At 37.0% G+C, this 24201-nt stretch overlaps 2 protein-coding genes across 4 annotated transcripts in view; one reads left to right on the top strand and one right to left on the bottom strand.

Moving 5' to 3' along the window:
- Nucleotides 1–38: 38 nt before the first annotated feature.
- pi4k2b (phosphatidylinositol 4-kinase type 2 beta) lies at nt 39–18012 on the top strand. The gene is made up of 10 exons (XM_057332297.1): nt 39–553; nt 4317–4468; nt 4559–4759; nt 11877–12008; nt 12156–12309; nt 13364–13428; nt 13726–13825; nt 14743–14876; nt 15960–16019; nt 17192–18012. The coding sequence occupies exons 1-10, from the start codon at nt 220–222 to the stop codon at nt 17363–17365; spliced, it is 1506 nt and encodes a 501-aa protein (XP_057188280.1). The 5' UTR covers nt 39–219; the 3' UTR covers nt 17366–18012.
- A 1458-nt stretch (nt 18013–19470) lies between these two features.
- dlc1 (DLC1 Rho GTPase activating protein) overlaps nt 19471–24201 on the bottom strand; it is a 90720-nt gene continuing 85989 nt past the window's right edge. For all 3 annotated transcript variants that reach the window (XM_057331395.1, XM_057331396.1, XM_057331397.1), the window contains 4 exons: nt 22852–23064; nt 22144–22361; nt 21883–22056; nt 19471–21097 (listed from right to left, as the gene is read on the bottom strand). In XM_057331395.1, the coding sequence (XP_057187378.1) occupies nt 21001–21097; nt 21883–22056; nt 22144–22361; nt 22852–23064 (702 nt within the window). In that variant the 3' untranslated portion in view covers nt 19471–21000. The remainder of the gene's footprint in view (nt 21098–21882; nt 22057–22143; nt 22362–22851; nt 23065–24201) is intronic.

Consider the following 24201-nt stretch of genomic DNA (forward strand, 5'->3'; position numbering starts at 1 on the left):
CTGCCGGACAGCGGTACGAAGTGCGCATGCGTGAGCAAAGAGGAAGTCGGTAATGGTGACGGATGATGTGGACGTGAAGCAATCGAGAGCACCAGCGCGTATTCGAGAAAATAAAGACAGCTCCTAAAGAAACACACACAGCCATGTCGCGAGTTTTATATCACATATTAGAAGTGTTTGAGTTTCTATACTAGGAGACGGAATTGATTCGCGTTAACGATGATGACGGAGTGCGATCCCACCGACGGCGAGCCGGAGAAAGGCGGTGGAGATTTAACACCGGAGACGAACTATCACCCGTCAGATGTACCCGCGGTGTTATTTGAAAAGACCCGGCCCTCGCCTTCACTGGGACTGTCGCTGAACCCCGGAGCAGCTGTCCGAATCTCGGACTCAACGGAAAGCGTGCTGACGGAGCTAGAAGCGGACGGTTCCGGAGAAGAAGCGCTTCTTTTACCAGGACCTGCCGGAAATCTGTCACCTCGAGCGGGCAGAGAGAAGAGGACGCGGAGGAACAGATACAGCTCATCGTATGATAATCCAGCGTCTCCAGGTGAGATGTGTGTGAGCTGGATATGACCTTTTATAATCTCGTCATCATTTTGTCAGATTAACAGGAGTTTTAAGATGATTTTTCTTAATACTCGCACATTACATTCGTACGACAACGACAACAACAACAACAACAACTGCCTTTTGTGTTTACTTGCATAGCAAAGAGCTATTGTCTTGCTTTACATTTTTTATTATGTTTCACTGACAAAGTTTAAAACTAGTCCCAGACTAAAATGAATTGTCTCAACTGAAAATAACTTTCTCTGACATATTTTAAAATATGTCAGTGCCATTGTTTTGTCTCAAGATGCACATCAGTAATGTTTTTTCTAACGAATTTAAAAATAATAATAATAATGATAAATGAAATAACCTAATTTAACTAAGGCATAGTCCTGGTTTAGGCTAAACCTTGTCTATGAAAACGGGCCTATGTGTAATATATTTTGATATGAGTAATATATATAATTGTAATATACTTCCTGTTTCCACATAATTCACACATGTAACTAGCCCAAATATCACTAATTAAACTCATGACCACGCCTTTTAGTTAAAGGTAGCCACGCCCCTCTAATACCACACGGTTTGCGTCGTTTTTTGTAGTCTGAATTCTGATTGGTAAAGAACTCGCAAGAGACCAGGCTGCGTTAGTTTCCATAGCAACCGCGCGTGTTCTGAATCTGTACTGCGCAGTTACAAAAACATCAGCTAATGTGCCTTGGGGCATTCTCAAAAGACTTAAATAGAAAGAAACCGGTTTGGTTTTGTTTCCTCCCTTACAAATTATTCATGTTGAAGAATATTAAATATTCTACAAATGTCCCAAATTATACTTAATTACATCTCAGCTGGTTTATCTCTGAGCGGAAAGAAAAGAAGAACACGGTACCGTTTACACTTTTCAGTTTACATGCACTTTGAACCCAAGGCACACGTGTACAGGTGACATCAGAGCAGCTGCTGAGCAATCTAGAGAAGTCTTGGCTGTTTCTTTATCTGGAATGTGTCATCACTCCAGGTGACGTTGTAGACACGTGATTATTATTAGAGTCATGAGAGGCTCAAAGTGGATAAGTCTGAGCGCAAATAGTTGCTATTTGACAGAATTATTATTTTTTTAATTCAGTTAAAGGGATACTTGACCCAAAAATGAAATTCTGTCATCATTTACTCACCTTCGAGTTGTTCCAAATCTGTATACATTTCTTTGTTCTGATGAACACAGAGAAAGATGTTTGGAAGAATGCTTGTAACCAGACAGATTTTGCCCCCCATTGACTCCCATAGTAGAAAAAATACAATGGTAGTCAAAAGTGACCCAGAACTGTTTGCCGTCCTACATTCTTCAAAATGTCGTCTTCTGTGTTCAACAGAACAAAAAAGATAACTTCTATGAGAGTCAATGGGGGGGGGGCAAGATCTGTTATAAGCATTCTTCCAAATATCTTTCTCTGTGTTCATCAGAACAAGGAAATATTGACTAGGGATGTAATAATATTATCGATATTGTGTTATCGCAATAGCAAAATTGTCTCAGTATTATCATGGTCACATGACTGTATGAAACGATAGGTCTTCCGGGCCTAACATAGAGAATGTTAGAAAAAATAATAGATGCTACCTTTGGCAAGGTTCATCTGGTGCAATTATTTTAGTTTATAAAGGGATTTTTAGCTCATTTGACCCATCTCATACTATAACTCATACCTCTAGCAACAGTTATGGTTAGAGGATAAAGAAAAGAGGATGCTTATGGCACGTTTCCAAGTCATCATTTGTCATTTCAAATATATTAGCAATAAATACTGTACCGTGGACCTTATACATGGGTATTATAGTACAGTGAGATTTTTATATTGTTACATCCCTATTATTGACAGATGATACAAACACAGTATAAATGAAAATATTGTAAGTTTTATGTAAATAAAGAGTTGACACTTCTTTTCCGTTCTAGACAATCATTAAGTCATTGTGTTTTACAAAAATCATGTAGCTAAAAATAAAAAGCACTTTTTTAAACCTTGGGGTCATTGAATATATTGTCAGGGCAAGTACAAATCTGAGCCACAAACCTGAGTGGGCCAGCAGCAAAACATCCTTAAAGTTGATCCCTGCTGAGAGAGGGGAAAGTGCACTTGCCTTCTGCTAAATGTTTAATGGCCATCAGAGAGGCGTCTCGCTGTGTCTAATGGACTCTCACATTCACCCAGAGACCATCATCTAAGTGTGCATGTGTTGTACCTTTTAGAGCTTGCGTGGGCCACTTTGTTGTGGTTGTTGTACAGCTGTATGTGCATTCAGTTTATATACCTGTTCACCTTTGGATAGTACATTTTAAAGAATAAATGTCAATATTTTCTGTCCTCCATGGAAATCACAACCCAGGGTTAAAGACAGGGCAAGTTTGAACGTTGTGGATGTAGTGCTCTGTTTTAATAAGAAACAGACCATGTTTACTCGAGTTGGGATGGTGACTGCATCATCTGATCTCATGATCACATGAGTGTGTGTGTGTGTGTGTGTGTGCGCGTGTGTGTGTGTGCGTGTGCGTGTGCGTGTGCGCGTGCGCGTGTGCGCGTGTGTGCGCGTGTGCGCGTGTGTGTGCGTGTGTGTGTTTCTCTTTCTAACTTGCTTGCAAAACTCCAATGCATGTAGCAACATACATTAGATATTCGTCACCAACATTGACCATATCATGAGATGTATAACTTTTCCATGATCTTTTGAATTAAGAATTGTGAGTGTTATGACAACATCACGGTACCAAACAACTCAAAACTTCTGTCCTGATACAACACAAAGTTTGTTAAAGTTGTTTAAACTGTGCGCCAAACATGAATACATCCAAAAACGTATAGCTTATAAGGGGACCTCGTGGATAAAATCAAAAGGTATATTCACTCCCAATTTAAAGTTAGGTAATTTATTCACCCTCATGTTGTTCAAAACCTTGTGAAAAGAATACATTATCTGTGGTTCTGTGTCCAAATAGTGGAAGTCAATGGGCGCCCATTTGATGTTTGGTTCCCAAAATTCTTCAAAATATCTTTTGTTTTGTAGGAGAAAGTAAGTCATACAGGTTTGGAATGACAGGGGTTGAGTAAATGATGACAGAAATTTTATTTTGGGGTAAACTATCCCTTTAAGGAACAAGTAAGAATCATCTTTTCATTGTTTTTATATTAAGACGACTTGGCTGTATTTCCCGCTCACTGCATGTTTTTCTGTTGCACAATTTGACAAAATAAGCAAAATATTTATCAGAACCCATGTCAAAGAAACTGAAAACCTTGCATTTGCTTGTCTTCCAGATGATGTGCTTTGATATGAAACCTTTCATCTTAGGCATGTCAGGTTTTTTTTCCGCTGCGTTTGGCATCCCATGATCAAAAATGCCCAGCGCTCTTTCAATTTGTATCTTTTTGAACAGTCAGAACAGACAGGCACCATTTTTAAAGGCTGGTTTTCCAAAACCGTGTTTGACTGAATCGCACGGCACAAGTGATTTGAGCTTTGAAGGTCTAATTTCTAAGAGTATGTTTAGTTTTTATCTAGGAAATTGGCCTTGAGCTTGTTTTTCACCCCGTGATGGAAATTATTAAAAGAAAATCAGTCCCCAGAACATTTGCTGTGCTTCTCTGTGGCCTTTTGAGATGAGAGGACTATTGACAGATTTTACACACACATTTGCATATTCACAAGTCCAATAAACTCCTGCGTAGTGCGGTTCAAATCAGTTTCTTATGTGCTTACAGGGAATAGCAGTGGAGAATTCAACCATTTTCCAGAGGACCCCGAATTTGGAGAGATTATTCAAAGGGCGGAGCAGGCAATCGAAAGTGGCGTCTTTCCCGAACGTATCTCGCAAGGATCCAGCGGAAGCTACTTTGTGAAGGATCCAAAGGGGGTGGGTGTGTGTGTTTGAGAGCTTGAAGATACAGTGAAGTTCATAGAGAGATGGATAGATCGTTGATTAATGCCTGTATGTTTCTTTCAGAAAATCATTGGTGTGTTTAAGCCAAAATCAGAGGAGCCTTATGGTCACTTAAACCCTAAATGGACCAAATACTTCCATAAAGTCTGCTGCCCGTGCTGTTTTGGCCGCGGTTGCCTCATCCCTAACCAGGGCTACCTCTCTGAGGCAGCTGCCTCCCTCGTGGACCAAAAACTGGGCTTGGGAATTGTACCCAAAACAAAGGTAAGGACGGGCGTTATAAAAGCCACGCTGGCATTATAGTGGTTTAAAGTTGGCATGAAATGAAAATTACAGTGGTGTTTTCTTCCGCATGGTGATGCATATCTGAGTGAAACGGCTTTTGAAATTAGGAAAAATGTTGGTGGGAATTCCATCTGGAATTGATTGAGTCGTCGTAAGTTGGAAGCCAGGCCAATGGACAAGAGTTATTATAGTTTAAAGTTTTATTGAAAATTTTAATATTTAAAATTGGCTTTGATTGCTTTTTTAGGTTTTGTTAATTTTAGTAAAATTTTTAGCTTTTTTGTTATATGCTTTTGTCGTTTCATTTTTTATCTTCAATGAACCGAAGAGAGCACACATCACTCCTCTCTTCATTAAGTTACATTGGCTCCCTATAGTCACTCGAATCAAATTCAAGGCTCTGCTCTTGGCCTACATGACCACCACTGGTTCGGCACCCCCTTATCTTCACTCGCTAATGCAGACTTAGGTACCCGCCAGATCCTTGCGCTCTGCAAACGAACGATGTCTTGTAGTGCCATCCCAAAAAGGTAAAAAATCGCTCTCACGAACCTTCTCTGGATCGGTTCCACATCTGTCAGCAGATTCTGTAGCCATCTTTAAGAATCAGCTGTAAACACATCTCTTCCGTCAGCACCTGACCGATCAGATCTGACTTCTATCTCTTTTCTACTCTTTCTATCCCCCCCCAAAAACCTTTGCTTTGTATACTGTGGTAGGCTACATGAGACCAGTTTTATTGCACTTATGCTTTTTGTTGTCCTTATGTTGTTCCAATTGCTTCCATTGTTTCCCTCATTTGTAAGTCGCTTTGGATAAAAGCGTCTGCTAAATGACGAAATGTCAATGTTTTTTTTGTTTTGTATTGTGTTTTATAATGTCCCATTAATGCTTTTATGTTGCTGCATAAGATTAATTTAATTTAATTTAATTTTTTATTTATTATTATAATTTTTGTGCCTTTCTGAGGCAAAATTTCAATTTCGTTTAGGTTAAGTTTTTAATTTTTAGGCTAATATTTGATGCCTCATGAAGAGAAAAGGGGAGGGGGAGATAGTTTCTTTGTGATGAAAGTTTATGACTTTGAAAATGAATTTCACCTGCATGAATAAATAATTTATAATGAACATAAAAATGATGTTCTTTTTGGTGTTCTCAAAAATATCGATAGTTCGATATGTATCGATACTGAAAAATCTGAAACTGTTCCAATACTCATGTCCCACGTATCGATACCAGCTGCGCGTTCTCGCTCGCTCTCTTTTTTCCGACAGTGAGTTGACACACACTGCACGTGAATGCAGTGACAACAGAGCCACGCCTCCTCTCTTAAAAACGATGGCCAGTGCAGAGTCTCAGTAAGACGATAACACATCTGGCACTTGGTGCACACTTGTTTACCCTTCCCATGTTTACCATATCGCTCGATGTATGTATGTGATCAATAATTTCATCCACTCGTTTCATTCGCCCTAGTTAAACGTTATTTATGTTAGAAAGATGGCCAGTAGCCTACAGAGTCTCAGTAACAGTTGTCATGTTTAATGCACGCGTTTCTGTCTTTATGTGCCCTCATCAATGATTTCATCCACTCGTATCATTCACTCCGGTTAAGTTGATGTTTGAAATAATGCTGGTGCGGGTGAAGTCTCCGCAACAGTTCTTTTCGCAACAGAAAATATATTTCTTGTGGTGTTTTTAGGTAGCTAAATAGCGTAATTTGTTATTATTACTGCCTTCCTTTATTTAGTGCCTAAATAATTTTTGGTTATTATTCTGTAGCATATATTGTTGCCTTTTGCAAATGACAAAGACGTCAACTTTTTTATTTATATTTTTTATTGGTAAATGCAGAACAACGAAGAGGAATGAGGCACAAGAACGCAAGGTAGGCTATAGCCCAACGAGATTAAGCTAAATATAAGCTAAATATAAAATGTCATATGAAAACAAATAAAAGCAAATTGTTCAGGGGAAATTTACACAGCCTTAATGAAAAAATGAACGGAATGCTGCGAAGTAAAAATTAGCCAGTATTTTTGCAACATAGCCTAACTGCAATACAAAAGGCACGGTATAATAATTTTTCAATAATATGATGTACAAAAATGTGAGTTTAAGATTAAGTTTATCGTTTTTTAGCATTTAGATTTTGTAACCATTTTGGAATAAGCTCACGCAGATCGCATGAAAAACCCATTACAGTTTTTCTCGATTGCTTAAACACATTTCTTAAAATTATGCCTCGTATTCTCAAAACAGTAAACACAAATCCATAGCATCTCACACAATTCCCCAAACATCTTATTTTCAGGTCAAAATGAAGCTCTCTTCTCAAAACCATTCAAACTTGCTGAAAAACCAAACTTTTCCTGCAGACATGACTTACAAGCCCTCAAAATCACCCACACTGCAACATAGTCTTAGACACTGATGAGATCAATTCAAAACACTGTTACTAAAACTCTTAGTGGGATTCAAGAATAATTTGACAGCTTAGTGTATATTAGAATATACTGTACAACATAAAAGAGTGCACATAGAGCAAAGTGCAAGAACGAGCTTTAGGAAAAAATAAAAAATAAAACATTACACTACTGTAAAGTAGATGAAGATGATCTTACAAGACAAGAGAAGTTCAAAAACCAACGAACAATATAAACTGGTCATGCAACACAATACGGTACACAACTGCACAAATAACATTTACATTCAGGCATTTAGCAGATGCTTTTATCCAAAGCGACTTACAGAGAAGATAAAGGAAACAAAACAGTGAAGCGATTTGTCAATAGGAGACAATGTAAAAAATATGGCATCCTCTGCACCTTTGGCCCAATTTTTACAAGTATTCCGTATTTTCTGCAAAAATTCAGAACACAGGTAAAAAGGGTGTACACGTGCTACAGTTTACTGGATACAGAATAGAAAAATTTCTCTCATATAAAGTGTGTACTGTAATTATACTGTATGTTTACAGTAAGTAGTATAAAGCCCATAGATGATTCTAGGATGCACAATTACCTGTGCTCCTATTGATATTATCCTGAGATTCTGATTGGTGTGTCATCAGTTTTGCCACTGAATGTTTACTGATGGACAAATGTGTGCTATTTGAGTTTACATATTGACACTTCAGTTCATTATATTGTGTGTTTGTGTTTTCTGAATGAGAACATGGTTAAACCTTTGCAAATTGAGACTGTTTGTGTGTGGGGTTTGTACAAGTTGGTGTATTGTTCTGAGAATGTGTTTATAGTTGTCAGAAAATGGTGAGTTGTTTCATGAATTGTGTTAGCAATCGAGAAAAACTGTAATAGGGCCTAAAGCATATTGCACATAATGCTATAAAAACGTATCGAATACTGTCGAATACTGCAAGCGTGTGACGGAAATGTAACGCCTCTTATCATATTTGGAACTAGGGCTGGGTATCGATTCTGATGTTCCGTTTCGATTCGATTCCGATTCACAAGCTCACGATTCGATTCGAGTCAATGATTACCCAGATAGCAAGCAACCATTGAATCAATGTTAAAAAATAGTTGATTTGTCAATGTTAATTGCATTGAATCAATATCACTTTTGCACCTGCAATTAATGTAGACATTTTTTAGAAATTTAAACAAATCACCATTATTGTGATCAGGCAACTCTTTTACCACTTTCAATGTTTACAGTAGTGCTTTAATAAGAACACTTATACATTGATAGAGAAAGAGATGTTTTGAAAAGTTTACTTTTAAACATGACCAGTTAAAGAAAACTTAACATTAAAATACAAGAGTTAATATAATTGTGATTTGTTGAAATTTCAACATTTTTTTCAACATAAATTGCAGGTGCAAAAGTGATATTGATTCAACGCAATTAACATTGACAAATTAACAATTTTTTAACATTGATTCAATGGTTGCTTGCTATCTGGGTATAGATTAAATACAAATCCTATAGATATTTCTAAAAAAAGATCAGTAAATATCACATTACAATGGTGAATTAAAAAATGAAATGAAGAGCCACAAACCTGCATATTAAACTTTAAAACACTTGGGTATATTGAAACGGAACAGATATTTTAAATTTAAGATGCAGTATAACAAACAAAATTTCACAAAAATAGCTGTAAATAGAGGCTGAAATCATGTGAACCGCTGCCTTTTATATGAAGGTGATGTTAAATTCGAGGACACAACCATCCCATGTTAATTAAGCAATGAATGAAGGATACTCCTTGTAACATCCACCCGTTGTAAAAAGAAAAGTGACATCTAGTGGATAGTAGTAGCAATAACATTAACGTAAATTAATGTTCAGTGCTTGCATAAATATGAAAGAAAAAAAATAGATTCACAGCTTTTGAGAATCGATATTGAATTGATCTGTTTAAAAAAAGATTAATCGATTTTTCGATTTTTTTTTTGCCCAGCCCTATTTGGAACGTCAGGTACCAAAGCAATTGTACTGACAGGTACGTCCACCTTACTTGCGTATACATTTGGGAGGTCTTAGTCAAATCATATCACAAACTGATGTAGATTTGTGGGTGTGTGGTTAAACAAGGCGTTTCAGGCAGGTCTGGGTGAGCATTCGCTTTTAGATAGAATGCATCTTTGTTCCGACACTTTAATTTTTGCAATTTTACGTGTCTAATACATGCATGGGCAACTTATAACACACCAAAGACACAGAAAAACACGTATTTGTGCCATATGACCCCTTTAAAGGTTGGTAAGCGATCAAGTTTATTGAAGCGCTATGTTTTTCGTGTTAATAGTTTTGATAAAAGTAATTTCAAGTTTAAACTGCGTTTAGAAGCAGACAACGCTATTCTCGCATCTGACCTTAAGTTTGGTGATTAGGACTTTTGCATTCATCCATGATTTAGCTAAAGACAAATAGTAGGCCTATTTTTTAGTTCTCGATTTACTAACGAACAAAAATTACTCGCTTAACTATATTTATTTTCATAGCCAAATTATTTATGATTTATTATAGATGCGTGTCATCACTACTCAGCTTTTACGGCATTGTTTCTGCCTTTTGTTCACACAGGGCGCTTTCCGGGACTGATCCCGTAACACTTTTCGGATCATTCCGAGATGCGTTTGCGTTCACACAGAAGGCACTTTGGCAATTTTACGGCAATTTTCTGGGATCAGTGGTCTGTGTGAATGGGGGTTACGTGTGTGCGTAGATCCATGATTTCATCCACTCGTTCCATTCGCTCCGGTTAAGTTGATGTTTGAAATAATGCTGGTGCGGGTAAAGTCTCCGCAATAGTTCTTGCGTGTGATGCACGTTTGCGCGTCCATGTTTACCATAGCGCTCGATGTATGTCAGGGCTCCAGACTAACTTTTTTTACTAAGAGCACTGGAGCCCCTGACTGAACATTTTAGGAGTGCAAGCAAAAAATTTAGGGGCTAACCTTAAAGGTGTCATGACCTTGCCTTTTTATTGTTTTATACTGTTCTATGAGGTCTTCTTATGACGTTCGCGTGGTTTTTGCATTCAAAAACATCGAAATCAATAAGTAATAGGCTATTTTCTACCCGGGTTTTGAGGCCGGCTCGACAAACGCTCTGTGTTAATGGGCGTGCTGCATTGAAGACTTGTAAGTTAACGCCCACTGCTATGATTGGATAGCATTTTGCGTAGTAAACTTAGTTGGAGCCTTCTGTGAATTTGGTTAGACATGTAACTTCAGGTTAAAAATTATATCAGGACATATCAAGCAATCTCTAACAAAGCAATAGTGACGCATCGTACAGATATTTTTACTCGCATAAGATTGCTGCGCCATTCCTGTCGGATCCAATATTGACGGCACAGCACTGCTTTTTAATCTAGTCTCTCCGCAAATCGAGCGTCGACCTGTGCCTTGTTCACAAAGGAATCCGCAGTGAAATGAAGCGAACAAACGCTCAATGTTTTACCCACGTGAGCTGGAACGTCTTTAAAAAAAATATCGGAATCCGAAGGAAGGTTATGCAGAGACTGTGTTCTTCCACAACCAGGCACTGCACAATATTTTGCAATCTTTAACGGCATGTTTATTGCTTGCTCGCTCTATCTGGTTCCGCACCACTTATTACTTTAGTACTGTCATGAGCAAACCAGTGGGTGGGGCTAGAGAAGTAGTCATTGATATTCTTCTGTGGAGGCGGTGTTCAACCTGCCATAGATAGGTGCATTCCAGGATGCCAGGTGCATGCCTGGTATCAATAAAAGTTGTCATTTCAGTAACAAGGGCGTTTCGGTTCTGAAACTTCCAGGATTTTCGCTTGAATACGATTACCTCTTATATAACAAATGCACGGGTTAAAATTTATGTCTTAATTCATTGCACCTTTAAATTAGCCTGCAATGCAATAATTCACATTTTCTCCCAAAATAACTGTATTACTGATACTGACAAATAAGTTACTTGATGACAGCAGATTTGGTTCTGCTTATTTAAAAGAGGCATAACCTACACAGAGAAGCTCTGTTATTGATTTATGCTAAATAGACAGACTGTAATCTGAATTCATTTGAGTCTTGCGTTTAAAGTTTGCGTTTCTGACACTGTGTGCGCTGATCAATGATTATATGTGAATAAAAGCCCAATTAAAATTTGTTAATCAGATAAATGTATTAACTAACATAACGAATGAATGAGCAATACATTTGTTTAGGTAATTATTAATCTCTTATAAATGTTAGTTAAACAACTATTTATGTAAACTCTGGTCCATTAATATTTACAAATAGCCTACAATTTTAAATAGAAAATGTATTCGTAAAATTAACATCAGATTAACAATTAATAAATCATGTAAAAATATACCTCATTCATTGTCTAGTCTTGTTCAATTTAACTTTTAATAAAAAATAAAAATAATTAGGGCATTAATGCAATGGCAGTTTTTTCCCCGTGGTATCAAAAATGGTATCGAATATCGATATTTTTTTAGGTATCGAATCGAAATAAGAAATTCCAGTATCGTGACAACACTAGTTCTTTTATTTCATGGTGACTTCAAATAGTTAACACATCTCTTGCATTTGTAACTGAAGTTTTTTAATGAATTCTCATTTATCTTTCCCTTCCAGGTTGTTTATTTGGCCAGCGAGACTTTTCACTATAGTGCGATTGACCGTGCCAAATCCCGTGGTAAAAAATATGCACTGGAGAAAGTCCCCAAAGTGGGTCGTCGGTTTCACAGAGTTGGCCTTCCTCCAAAGGTGAAGCTTTACCTCATAATAATACAACCCCCTTGTTTGAACCACTGATATCAACAATTTCAATCAATTCTTTTTATTTTCTGTCATGATTTCAGTTTCATTCTGTTGTCTTTATAATGCCTCACTGGCTGTTTCTCTCTTGTGCAGGTGGGCTCATTTCAGTTGTTTGTGGAGGGCTACCACGAAGCAGACTATTGGCTGAGGAAGTTTGAGGCGGAGCCTCTACCAGAGAACATGAGGAAACGGCTTCAGTCTCAGTTTGAGAGACTCGTGGTGCTGGATTACGTCATCAGAAATACAGGTATGAAACCATGATGTTGCCATGGTTACTGTTGTTTTCTCATAGTAAAAAAAGTGTTTTCTTAAAGCGATCTTATTAAATTATATAATTTTATTATATAATTTATAATCTTTGTTCTGCTGAACACAAATAAAGATATTTTGAAGAATGTGGAAAACTAAAAAGTTCTGGGGCACCATTGACTACCGTAGTAGATTTATTTCCCTACTATGGAAGTCTATAGTGCCCCAGATCTGTTTGGTTACAAACATTCTTCCAAATATCTTTCTTTGTGTTCAGCAGAACAACACAATTCACACAGGTTTGCAACAACAGATGAAGACAGATTTTTCATTTTTGGGTGAACTATCCCTTTAATGTCAAAGCTGGTGGTGCTTGCTAGGAGTCAAGACCTTTCTGCCACAAGACAAGCCTGTTTGTGTTACAAATAGGAATGATGCCTCAAATTGAATAGCTTGTTGAAGAAAGGTTTGCCGTTTCTTTTTGTGTGGATGGGATTTTTGTATTTTTATCCATCTATTGGACGGTTAAACAGATGAAGAAAAATCCCATAGGTTTGCAGTAAAGGAAGAACCCGAGCCATGGACAAGAATTTTTCTAATGGACAAGAATATATATAGACACTTGAGGAGCGGCTCTATGGACTTAGTAGTCAACCAATCAGAACCCCCTGGTAACCGCATAGAAACCTGATAAAACCTTAGCATCATAGTTCCCTGACAACCACCCCCCGCACACCAGCTTTGTGTTGCCATGTTTTTACCCAGACAACTATCACTCACATCTCCTGTAGTGAATGTAAAAATCTAGTTACTCGTGAATTTATGGATGTACACTAGTTGGTATTTGGAGGTAACCATTATACTTTGGTGTAAAGAAGTTCTGTATTCTGTTAAGTAATGTTTTTATTTAGCAAATGTCACTTTTCATTGTCATTGTCTGTTGACTCGCCTCCTTTATTCATGCTCATGTCGCAAGCACAAATGTGGCATGTATGCATATTGTTATCCGTGTCTTTGAAAAAGAAATCTGATCTCTCTTTTGTCTTCTTCAGACAGAGGAAACGATAACTGGTTGATCAAGTACGAGAAGCCGGGCGATGGTGAATTGGCAGAGAAGGTGAGCTGCGAGATATTTATAGTTTGCTCTGTTTACAGTGCTGGGAAGTTCAAAGTGAAATGCTGCGACTGAGTAGCGCGGGTCTGCTGTAATGGGATCCAAACTGTTCCTCCCACATACATGGGAAATGACTTTATAGATCATACGTCAAACATAAGACTTCAGGATTGAGCTGGTTCCATTCGCAGTATTACTTGATTACATTGCTTCTGGGTTTTTGCTGTTGACGTGATTACATTGTTTTCCAGTCATAAATAAAGGCTGAGCTTCAATTTTGTTTTACTTGTCTGTGTTTAGGAATCTGATTGGACGGACTCAAAAGACTCCGCCATTAAGATAGCAGCCATAGATAATGGTTTGGCCTTCCCTTTTAAACACCCCGATGAGTGGAGAGCGTGTAAGAATTTTAGTTTTTCTTAATTTATGCTTTTATCAAAGTGACGTTTCATGTAGAATTTCTTTTAATTAGTATGTGTTCCCTAGGGATTGAAAGCATGATGTTTGAATTGCTCATGTAATGTACAGTACTACGAGATTTACAGTACCACGTACATATTTAATTCACAATTAGTGTTATGGTTCGAACCCTGTGGAACACGCAATACTTAAAATACGTAGATTGAATTCACTGTAAAGCACTTTAAAGCTGTCAAACGCATAAATGCCATCAACTCACCCGTTATTTTTACCATAAGAAAATAGTCATCAAAACTATGAAATAACACATTTGGGACTTTTAACTGGTGGAGTGTAAATATCACCCTTAAAGGGATAGTTCACCCAAAAATGAAAGTTCTGTCATGAATTACTCACCCTCAAGTCTGTATAAAGTCGTCAAAATATGTATAAATTTCATTGTTTGGTTGAACACAAAGAAAGATATTTGGAAGAATGTTAGCAACTTTCTGGGGAACTATTGACTACCATAGAAGAAATAATTCTGTTAATAATTCTGAAATATTCTGTTGACCACAAAATGAGATATTTTGAGTAATTTAGTAAAGCAAACCGTTCTGGGGCACCTTAGACTACCTTTTTCATTTTTTTACTATGGTAGTCAATAGTGCCCCAGAAAGTTGCTAACATTCTTCCAAATATCTTTCTTTGTGTTCAACCAAACAATGAAATATATACAGGTTTGGAACAACCTGAGGTTGAGTTATTCATGACAGAATTTTCATTTTTGGGTGAACTATCCCTTTAATGCTGTAAATAATGTTTTTTTAGATGAATCATTTAATTGATAATGTGGTCAGTCTTGCATCTTTATGATGGTTGTATTAGTGTGATTTTTCTCTGTGTGCGCGTGCACAGATCCGTTCCACTGGGCTTGGTTGCCGCAGGCCAAAGTGTCCTTTTCCCAAGAGACCAGAGACCTGGTGCTCTCGCGCATCTCCGACATGAACTTTGTACAGGACCTCTGTGAGGACCTTTATGAGATGTTCAAGGTGGGAGATCTCACTGTCTCAACCTGTGATTTACTGATTATCTGCATGCAAGAAGTTCATTTTAACCTGTGCAATTGTAATTTGGAATATGCAGAACCTTTTATTAAATCACAAACAAATGACTTCGGCTGGGTTTTTACAGACAGGGTCACATTTTTGGAGGTACTTGAATTCTCATTGAAATTTGTTTCAGAAGTTGTGCTTCATTAGCAATGGTACTTCAATGAGAAGTCTATGAACTTCCCTCTTTAAATATGTTAAAACTCTCTTAAAAACAAATACAATCTCAGAATTCATTTTCTTTTAGTGCCATTGCTAATAATGTTCAACTTTAAATTAACAAGACCACATTGACAAACCTACATTGGTTGTTGAACCAACTAGTTAACATCCTGACCCATTTTAATAACAGGTTAGATAATATTATGTGGTCTCTTTATAACCTTCCTCATTAGTTTGCAGTGCAAGATGTCCTGGACAGATGAAAATTTAAAGCCGCGGAAAAAATTAATAGACCATTTTAAAATGATTTTCAGTTTTTTCTGAATTTACTATTTATGTGTGTATAGGTAAAATTATCATTTTTTTCATTCTGTGAACAAACAATTTTTCTCCCAAATAAAAACATTCTATTTGCATTTATTTGCAGAAAATAAAAACGGGAGAAACAGGTCAAAATAACACAGAATATGCTCTGTATTTTTTTAGACCTCTAATACTGCAAAGAAAAACAAGTTCATATTCACTTTTTACAGTAACAGTAATATTTGTACACGTATTTAGGAAAAGTTCAAAAATATTTTTTATGTGATAACCTGGATTTTAATTGCAGTTTTCATGTGTCTTGTCATGCTGTCAGTCTTTCACATTGCTGTTGAATGACTTTGTCACTCCTGAGGTTTGTTGGACTGGAATGGCCACAATACATCTATACATGCTGATTAAATGAAATTTAAAATGGTCTCTTAATTTTTTCTGTGGCTGTACATACTTAAAATAGTTACCATAGCTACACAGACAGACAGATAGAGATAATGTCCAATATAAATAAATGTCATATTAATAACACTTGTTTTCTTTCAGACCGATAAAGGTTTTGACAAAACCATGTTTGAGAAACAGATGTCCGTTATGAGAGGCCAGGTACAGTATGTCTATTTAACCAGAGATGACTTTATCTTCTGCTTACTCTGTGTGCTACAGAAATAGCTTCTCAGTTTTTTTTCCCTTTCACACTAAATTCTGAAGCTTTATCACTATGAAACATTCACAGTTAGCTTAGATTAATACACCCAGCCAGGCTGCTATTTTCAGCCTATCGCAGCTGAAACGCAGAACCGGATTTAGACCAGAAATTTTACAGTGCCAAGTAAGAGATCTCTTCCTGTAGCATTATCGGTCAAAGTCTGTGTCTCTTAGGGAGAAAACTCTATTAATGTAGCAGCAGTATTAATACCACAAAGACTGTATTTAATCCTGTGTTGTCACAGTGTATTTGCTGTTGATAACGTGACCTTCAGAGTTGTTTGAGCTAGAGACTGAGTGTGTTGACAGGGTGTGTTAATGGTTCCTGCTACTTAATCATGCACGAGGTGCTTGTAGTTTGTTAGATCTGGACATTTTTGCTTGTTAGATCTGGAAATGTGTATTGTCTGTAATGGTTCCAAAGTTAACAATGCTCAAAACATACATGCTGACGGTATTGAGTGTTATTTTGGACAGACATGACTTTATGCATTTCTGAAGAATCTGAGAAATAACAATACAGACAATACAGAGAGATCTTCAAAAAAAAGTCTCATAAGATTCAAATTTCTGCCATTACTTTTAAAATATTTTTTGCACACGTTTATACAGAGTTATTATAGTTTAGAACTTAGTTTTATTTAGTTAATATTTTAAATTAGCCTTTAATTTGAGATTTTTCGTTTTTATGTTACTTTGTTATGCTTTTGTCATTTTATTGTTTATTTGTTTATTTTTATGTTGCTATATAAGATGAATTAATTTTAATTAGTTTAGTTTTGTTTATTATTATAATTTTAGTGTTTTTAACTTATTTCAACATTTCAATTTAGTTTTTTTGTTTGTTGAATTTTTTCCAATACTTTTTAGGCCAATATTTTATTTGATTTCAATAAACAAAAACACTTTCAACGTTTCAATTTTCGTAAACTAAAATAATCCTGCTTGTATGTTTTTATGGCGCAAGGAAAGTATTGTGTTGACTTACCTGACCATTACACTACTTGAGTTGAAATTTCTCACCGTGACCTTATTCGTCAATGACACATACGCCTGTTTCTGTTGGTTAGATCCTGAATCTGACCCAGGCTTTGAAGGACGGGAAGAGCCCCATCCAGTTAGTCCAGATGCCTCGTGTGGTGGTGGAAAGGAGTCGCGGGGGAGGCCAAGGTCGTGTGGTTCAGCTGGGCAATGCGTTCACCCAGACCTTTCACTGCAAGAGACCTTTCTTCACCTCTTGGTAAAAAGGTTCAAATGAAAAAATGTGAGATGGGGGCAGAAGGATGTTTTATAGACACACTGGGAGGAAGACTTTCTGATAAAGACTTCATTAAAGACTTTTAAAGGCAGTGCAGAGGCCTGTTGTGGAGAATCTGAGGCCTTTTCCCTTGCAGATCCTTTTCCCAGAATTCTCTTCAACTCACTTTGGCTGTCAGGCGGCACCAAGTCGGAATGTCAAAAGGGAATTTATTGTTCATCGAGAGGTTTTGTGTGGTAATGGCCTTTCTTAACTGCCAATTATTTTATAAGCATAAATAGATATATTATAAATTAAGGACGATGCATTTACACACATTTAAACTTGAAAATAATTGCTTGAATGTAATTTGCAAGTTTACATTTTACACTTCTGAGAACATTTTATCACCAAGGAATATTGGTGACCTTGTTATTTAAAATGATGACTGTATTATTATGGAACAGAATGCTGTAACAGTACAAATATACATTGTTCAATTCGGGTGCTTTTGTAGCCCCTCTTAAAAGTATAAATTCCAAAAGTTTTTTTTTCACACAACCTGTGTATGCAACTTGTTCTTTTCTCACGAGCGGATGTTTAGGTAGAGGTGTATATTTAAAATAAAGTGAATACAAAATAAAGCTTTGAAATTGGTAAGATTGTTGTATTTCTTTAGTGCTAGTCGTTTATTATTCATGGGGTGGATTTGTTAAAATCAGTGATGCATTTTTGATATGTTTCTTAATAGACATTTTGTACGTTTGATTTAAATTGATTATAGACTTACTGTTTTTCCAATCTGCCTGGTTCAGTAATTGATTCACCTTAAGAAAATGACTGCATAACAAATCTTAAGATAAATGAGCTGTCTGTAATTTCAGGTCATCTATATTGCGTTTGCCCCCCAAAAGTCATGGGTTGATTTTAGAACTGGCAAATTATTACCGTCTATAAAACTGCAAGAAGTGGCTGATTTAATAGACATGGTTAAGACTGTTGAGGTTATCTTCGTGGACTACATGTAAAGTACTTTCACTAAAGTGTTGAACCTACCTGATTACGAGCTTTCCAGAGGGACCTTAATGTAGATGGAAGTTCTCATATTGGCCGTTAGGGGGCAGTGCTCACCTACAAAAGAGCTCACCGTCATGGTGGGAATTCAATGAGAACATCCTCCGTTTGTTTGTCCACTGCCTCTTGTCTATGTCATAGCAAGTCTGTATATATATATATATATATATACATATATATATACATACATACATATATATATATATATATATATATTGTTCTGTTGAACACAGAATGAGATATTTTGAAGAATTTAGGAAAACAAACCTTTGACTACCATTTAATTTGTCTTATTATGGTAGTCAATGATGTCCCAGAACTGAAAATTGCTAACATTCTTCCATATCTTTCTCTGTGTTCATCAGAACAAAGTCATTTATACAATTATGAAACTTGTAAAATGAAATGGCAGAATGTTAATTTTTGAGTGAACTACTGATCTATTTTATATAGATCTATAGCCCAGTTACTTCATAGTCTTTTCTTTCTTTGTTTTCAGAAAAAAAAATGTGCAAAAGTGCCAAACCATGTTGACCACAAACCGCGCATACAGAACGGTTTCCCTCATAAAGGCGTATCAGTTATCAATGTGGGAACTCTTCTCCAGTTCATTCTCAGAAGTGAGAGGGAAAACTCTCAAAAGAATGTTCTCCTCAGTTCTCTCTCATACTTCAATATTGACTCTTGCTCACACACGTATCTTATCTTTTCTGGCTTGTTATTCAGTTCCCAGAGAAGCTTTCCAACTGCATGTGTGTGCGTGTGCGGGTAAACGTGCAGTTTTTACTAAAAAAAAAACAACTGCAAAAACTTAAAATTTAAATTACAAAATGGTGTAAAAAACATTTACAAAAAAGTTGAAGTAAAATGTACAAAAAAGTAAATCCTATAGTTGTTTTACAGTATTGGATAAAAGCATCTGCAATGAGCAAATGTAAACATTTAAAATGATTCTAGCCAAAATGCCCTTAAATAGGCACAATTGATTCGATAATCGAATAATGGTGAATAATAGTCAGAACAGAGATTCATGTTGTTTTAATACATTTAATAGTGCATTTTGACCAACGATTAATCTGTACAGAAATAATATTAATAAAAAAGATAAACAATTTTCTCATTTCTGTAACTTAGAGTGTAACATTTACAATAAAATAAGATACATACAAAACACGATATGAGTGATATAAATACAGAGAGGTTTAAATTAAACTCATTGTCATGCGTTATTCTTGGGTTGGCAGCACAATTTACACGTTTATATTACACCGCCGTGAAAAGGCACATATAATAGTAGTAAATCTAGCATGGACGTTGAACTCAGGACCGACGTCATGGAGCACGTCGGCCATAATAGGAGTGCTGCGTTCTTCTGAACCATCGTGTCAGACTAAAACACCGGTCAAGAAACTGATTCCAGATCAGACGCTTGTGAGTCTCATTACGATACGTTCCGTGTAAACCGAAGCACTCCTATTGTGAACCTGTTTAGAGTTATGAGTGTGAAAGCAAGCGTTATTACTCTGTTTTAGACTTTTACTTCATTTGTGATTAACACTGATAAACAAACAGACATTACATCTTTTCTCACACATTCTCTACCATCCTCCGATCAGTTTGTTGTAAACTGCGCCATCTGGTGGCCTCTCCTTTTGTCAAACCTTATTGAACTTTTCTTCTTAGAACTTTCTCTTTTCTTAGGAAACGGGACGGACACATGGTTAGGCTTTGACCAATTCCGGACTCTGAGTTCGGAAGAATTTGACTGGTTGACCTGTATGGTGTCTTTTGTCTTTACTTTTTGTCACTCTATGCAGTAAAGAATTGGTCCATTGTTAAATTGGTCTCTGCTTTGGGTTTGTAGCAGTTGAAACCCTCAAAACTCTTTAACAGTGTCAACGTGCTTGTCTTTTCCTCTATCACAGACTTCCCGTTGGTCTTTTCAAAGGTGTTCCAGCCACCACCATCTTAGCTTGCTGTAGACAAACATCTGTTTCTCCACCCATCTGTCCATTCCAACGAATACAAACAAAATAAAAGCACCGTACGCAGATTTGCAATCACAATAACGGCGCAAAATGCACATACACACAGAAACAGATAAAAACACTATATTGCAGCAGGGTGCCAGTGCATGGAATACGCCTCATTAGTCAATGATCACACATGCATCATAAATCATACATACACACACAATACATAAGGTAACATACGACCTCATACACACTTATACATATATGCTAGCTTACGCAGTCATTCGAACACACACATATATACTTGCTTCTCAGAAGCAATAGCACCGCCCATTTCGTGTAGTCACGCTATGACATCAAACATTGTGACTTCAGTGATGATGATGTCACAGCAGCAGGCATGCCCATTTCCAACTTTTCAGTCTGAAAGCAAAACCTTTGACTTGTAGTTCGTAGGTTTAGGAACCGTCCCCATCTACATTTAAGGGCTCAGACGGTTGAGGGAGTTTAACAAGGGGAATCTTCATGGTCTTTCTCTTTAAATAAGAGTTTCTTGATACGAGAAATTACACGTCAACACTCCGGGTGTGTGTGTTCATTTGTCCAAGCAGGTAAAAGAGTCTCGTATCCGCACCACCTCAGCAGCACACAAGTGACCATACAGCTTATTGTACCATTCAGGGCAGCGACCCCTAAAAAAACAGGAAAGAAATAGATTAGCAGGGATGTTATTTGTATTCAGATGTCATTTTTTATTTAATTATTGTATTTAAGGGTGTTGCAATATGCCGGTGTTGACAATAACCGTGATTGTGTTAATACTACACATATGATATCGTAAATACATTTTCAAGAGCAATGATCTCTCTGTGTATCCCTACATTCATATTGTGATTCATTGGCAAAAAAAAAGGAAAACGAAATTTTATTAATTTATTAATTTCAAATTTCAATATATAATATATACCGTAATATACAGTATAATTTGGGCATGATTCATTGGCAAAAGAAAGAAAACAATATAAAATGAATTGTGAATTTGACTGCATTAACATTATTGGCATTAGCATTGTTTATATATATATTTATATACAGATATCGCGATAATATATATCGTAATATATTATTTTGGCCATGATTACCATGAAGTAAAAATCTAATATTGTGAACCTAATACCAACTACTAATTTAATTAATTTTTATTATTAATTACATTTGACCTATTATTATTATTTTTTAATTCTTCAAAAAAGATAAATTAAGAAGAGTTTTAAGCAAAATTATTGTTGGCTTTTTTCTTAAAACATGAAAAAAATGTCAGAGAGGTAAATGAAATAAAAACTAAAATTATTTATTTAAAAACAAATGATTTTTTAAAACCCAAATATTATTGGAAAACAAAAATTGCTAATTCAATTTCACAGTAATTACAGAAGCACATCCGCAAATAAGCCTGAGATTCCAGTGCAGCTCTCACCTGCAGTCTGTTCTGGAAATTTGTGTTATCCGGCTCTTACTGGAACCACAGGGTTCTATGTAATAGCGAGAGGTCAGGACGTTTGCGCGAACACCCAACACGGCTGCGCTTTCGTTATCCACCGACGTGCAGACCAGTGCACACACTCCCTTAGGCAGGTCTGTTGCCCACGACCTGCTCCAAAACACACAAAAAATACTTTTAGTGTCCTGAATCTACTTTAAAACAAACTTTTTTTGTAAACTCATGTGTTGTAATCACCTGAGCACTACGTGGTCTCTGGGTGGATGAGGTGCCATGGAGTTCCTGACATACTGGTAGACCTCCACGTTTTGCTCCAGTGTCTCAATGACCCTGCACTCCAGCAGGTCTTCATCCCAACGTTCCTGCTCCCGCAGGATTCTTTGGAGAACATCTTCGGGCGATGCAGGCACGTCAACGCAGACTTTCCATTGCCGCAGAGAAGAACCGTCTTGGACCTACCACAAAAGAAGATGATGTTACAGTCACTGCATCTTCCAGCACAATAATCTCCAAACTTGGGCGAGATACTACTGTGATCAAAGACATTATTTTAGCCAACAAGCTGTGCGGTTCCTCATGTCTATCTAGGTGCAATCTGTTCTAATGCTTTATGGGTACATGAAGCACTGTCCAAATGCAAAGGGAGTGGATCCGAGAGAACTCTGAGATGAACACAAGTGTGTTAGCAGGCAAAAAAGCTGAAAAAGCAGACAAATTGATGTCATGGTTGGATGTAGGCCAAAGCAGGGCTGGGAAAGACATACTTCAGACCACTTTCACATGAAATAGAGGATGTAAAACGCAGGGAAGAGACACAACTTTTCCCGAAGACTCACAAGATAAACAAAAAAATGAGCAAAGGAAGAATGAGAGAAATGGGAAAAAATGGCAAATTGTGTCCTAGAAAAAGTGTATGTAAAGAAAAAGCTTAAAATGTTTCCTTACCTTCTTATATGCAAGTTCAGCGTTTTCAGGGGTCGAGCAGGTGTCGTAACCTTTAAACTTGTCCTTGCCTTCTTTCAGTAAGGCGTCCATACCGTCTTTGAGCAGATTTTTGTAGTTACATGAGCCGCAGTTTTCCACGAGTACCTCCATTCGAATGGGACTCAGGCCTTGCTCCATGTAAGAGTTCCGACAGCGTGACATCTCCTCTGGGATCTGAAAGAGAAAATAATGCATGTCAAGTAATCCAGAGCAATTTAAACTGGTTAGTCCTGAAAGTCCTACAAAACTTAAAGGTGGTCTTTCTGGTTGACCAAGCTGGTCAAGCGAGTCAGGCCCACCACCATCCAGAACACAACAAGCTAGTCTCTTCAGCGATACAAATTCATTCAAAGACAAACTGCTACTAAACTGCCTACTTCATAAAATGTATAGAAGTAAATTAACATCATCAAATTAGCATAAATAAGCTTAACTTCCCCACCGGGAGCATCCGGCAAGTAGGGAACAACGTGAGCTCAAAATTACACTACCCAAGACAAATCACGGTAATATGAACACTTAGAAAAGCTTACTAAGTAACTACACACAATGATACATCTGCATCGTGGGTAATAATTCTATTAAGTAGGACAAATGGTTAAACTGCTCTCAGTGTACATACAAGTGGAATTAATATCAAGGGAAGTGACAAGAATGATTCATTCTGAACTGGAAATGCCGCATCCTGTTTGTGTCCATGTGTGTCCAGCTTTTTATTCACTGTCAATGTTTCTGTGTATTTCCTGTCTGGCGATGTTTATCGTGACACGGTGCTTGTCTTTTTCCAGCGGAAATCCAGATAATTTTGTTATCTAGTTCAGCAAAAAGGATTAGACCGATGGGTACAGCAGGACCAGACCTTCACATCTGTGCCCTCTGCTACAAGATACTATCTTTGCATTCCACATTCACTCTATAAATAGCTAATCAAGGAGAAAATAATTTGATTGAGATGTTTTCTTACGGTAATGGATTGACATAATAATTTAAATTGAATACAGGAGTTATTGGTCTGCTCAGGGAAAATGATGGCAGAGGAGTATGATGTAACAATGAGCATAAGATCAACAGAACAACGCTGCTTTGTCGACCTCCATGTCGGGTCAGTTTCACCGGTATTTAAACTTCTGGTGACTTTCATTATTTTACTTGGAAATGTGTGTGTACACCTCTGCAAAAACAGTTTTACTTGCTACACACTTGCGGCTAATGTATCAAAATGTTGCGGCTAATGTATTAAAATGTTGTGGCCAATATTTGCTACCAATTTGTTATAAATTTCATTTAAAAAAGCTCTGAGGCCATGTTTGC

Source organism: Triplophysa rosa, linkage group LG4 (genome assembly GCF_024868665.1).
Source record: "Triplophysa rosa linkage group LG4, Trosa_1v2, whole genome shotgun sequence".
Lineage (NCBI taxonomy): Eukaryota > Metazoa > Chordata > Actinopteri > Cypriniformes > Nemacheilidae > Triplophysa > Triplophysa rosa.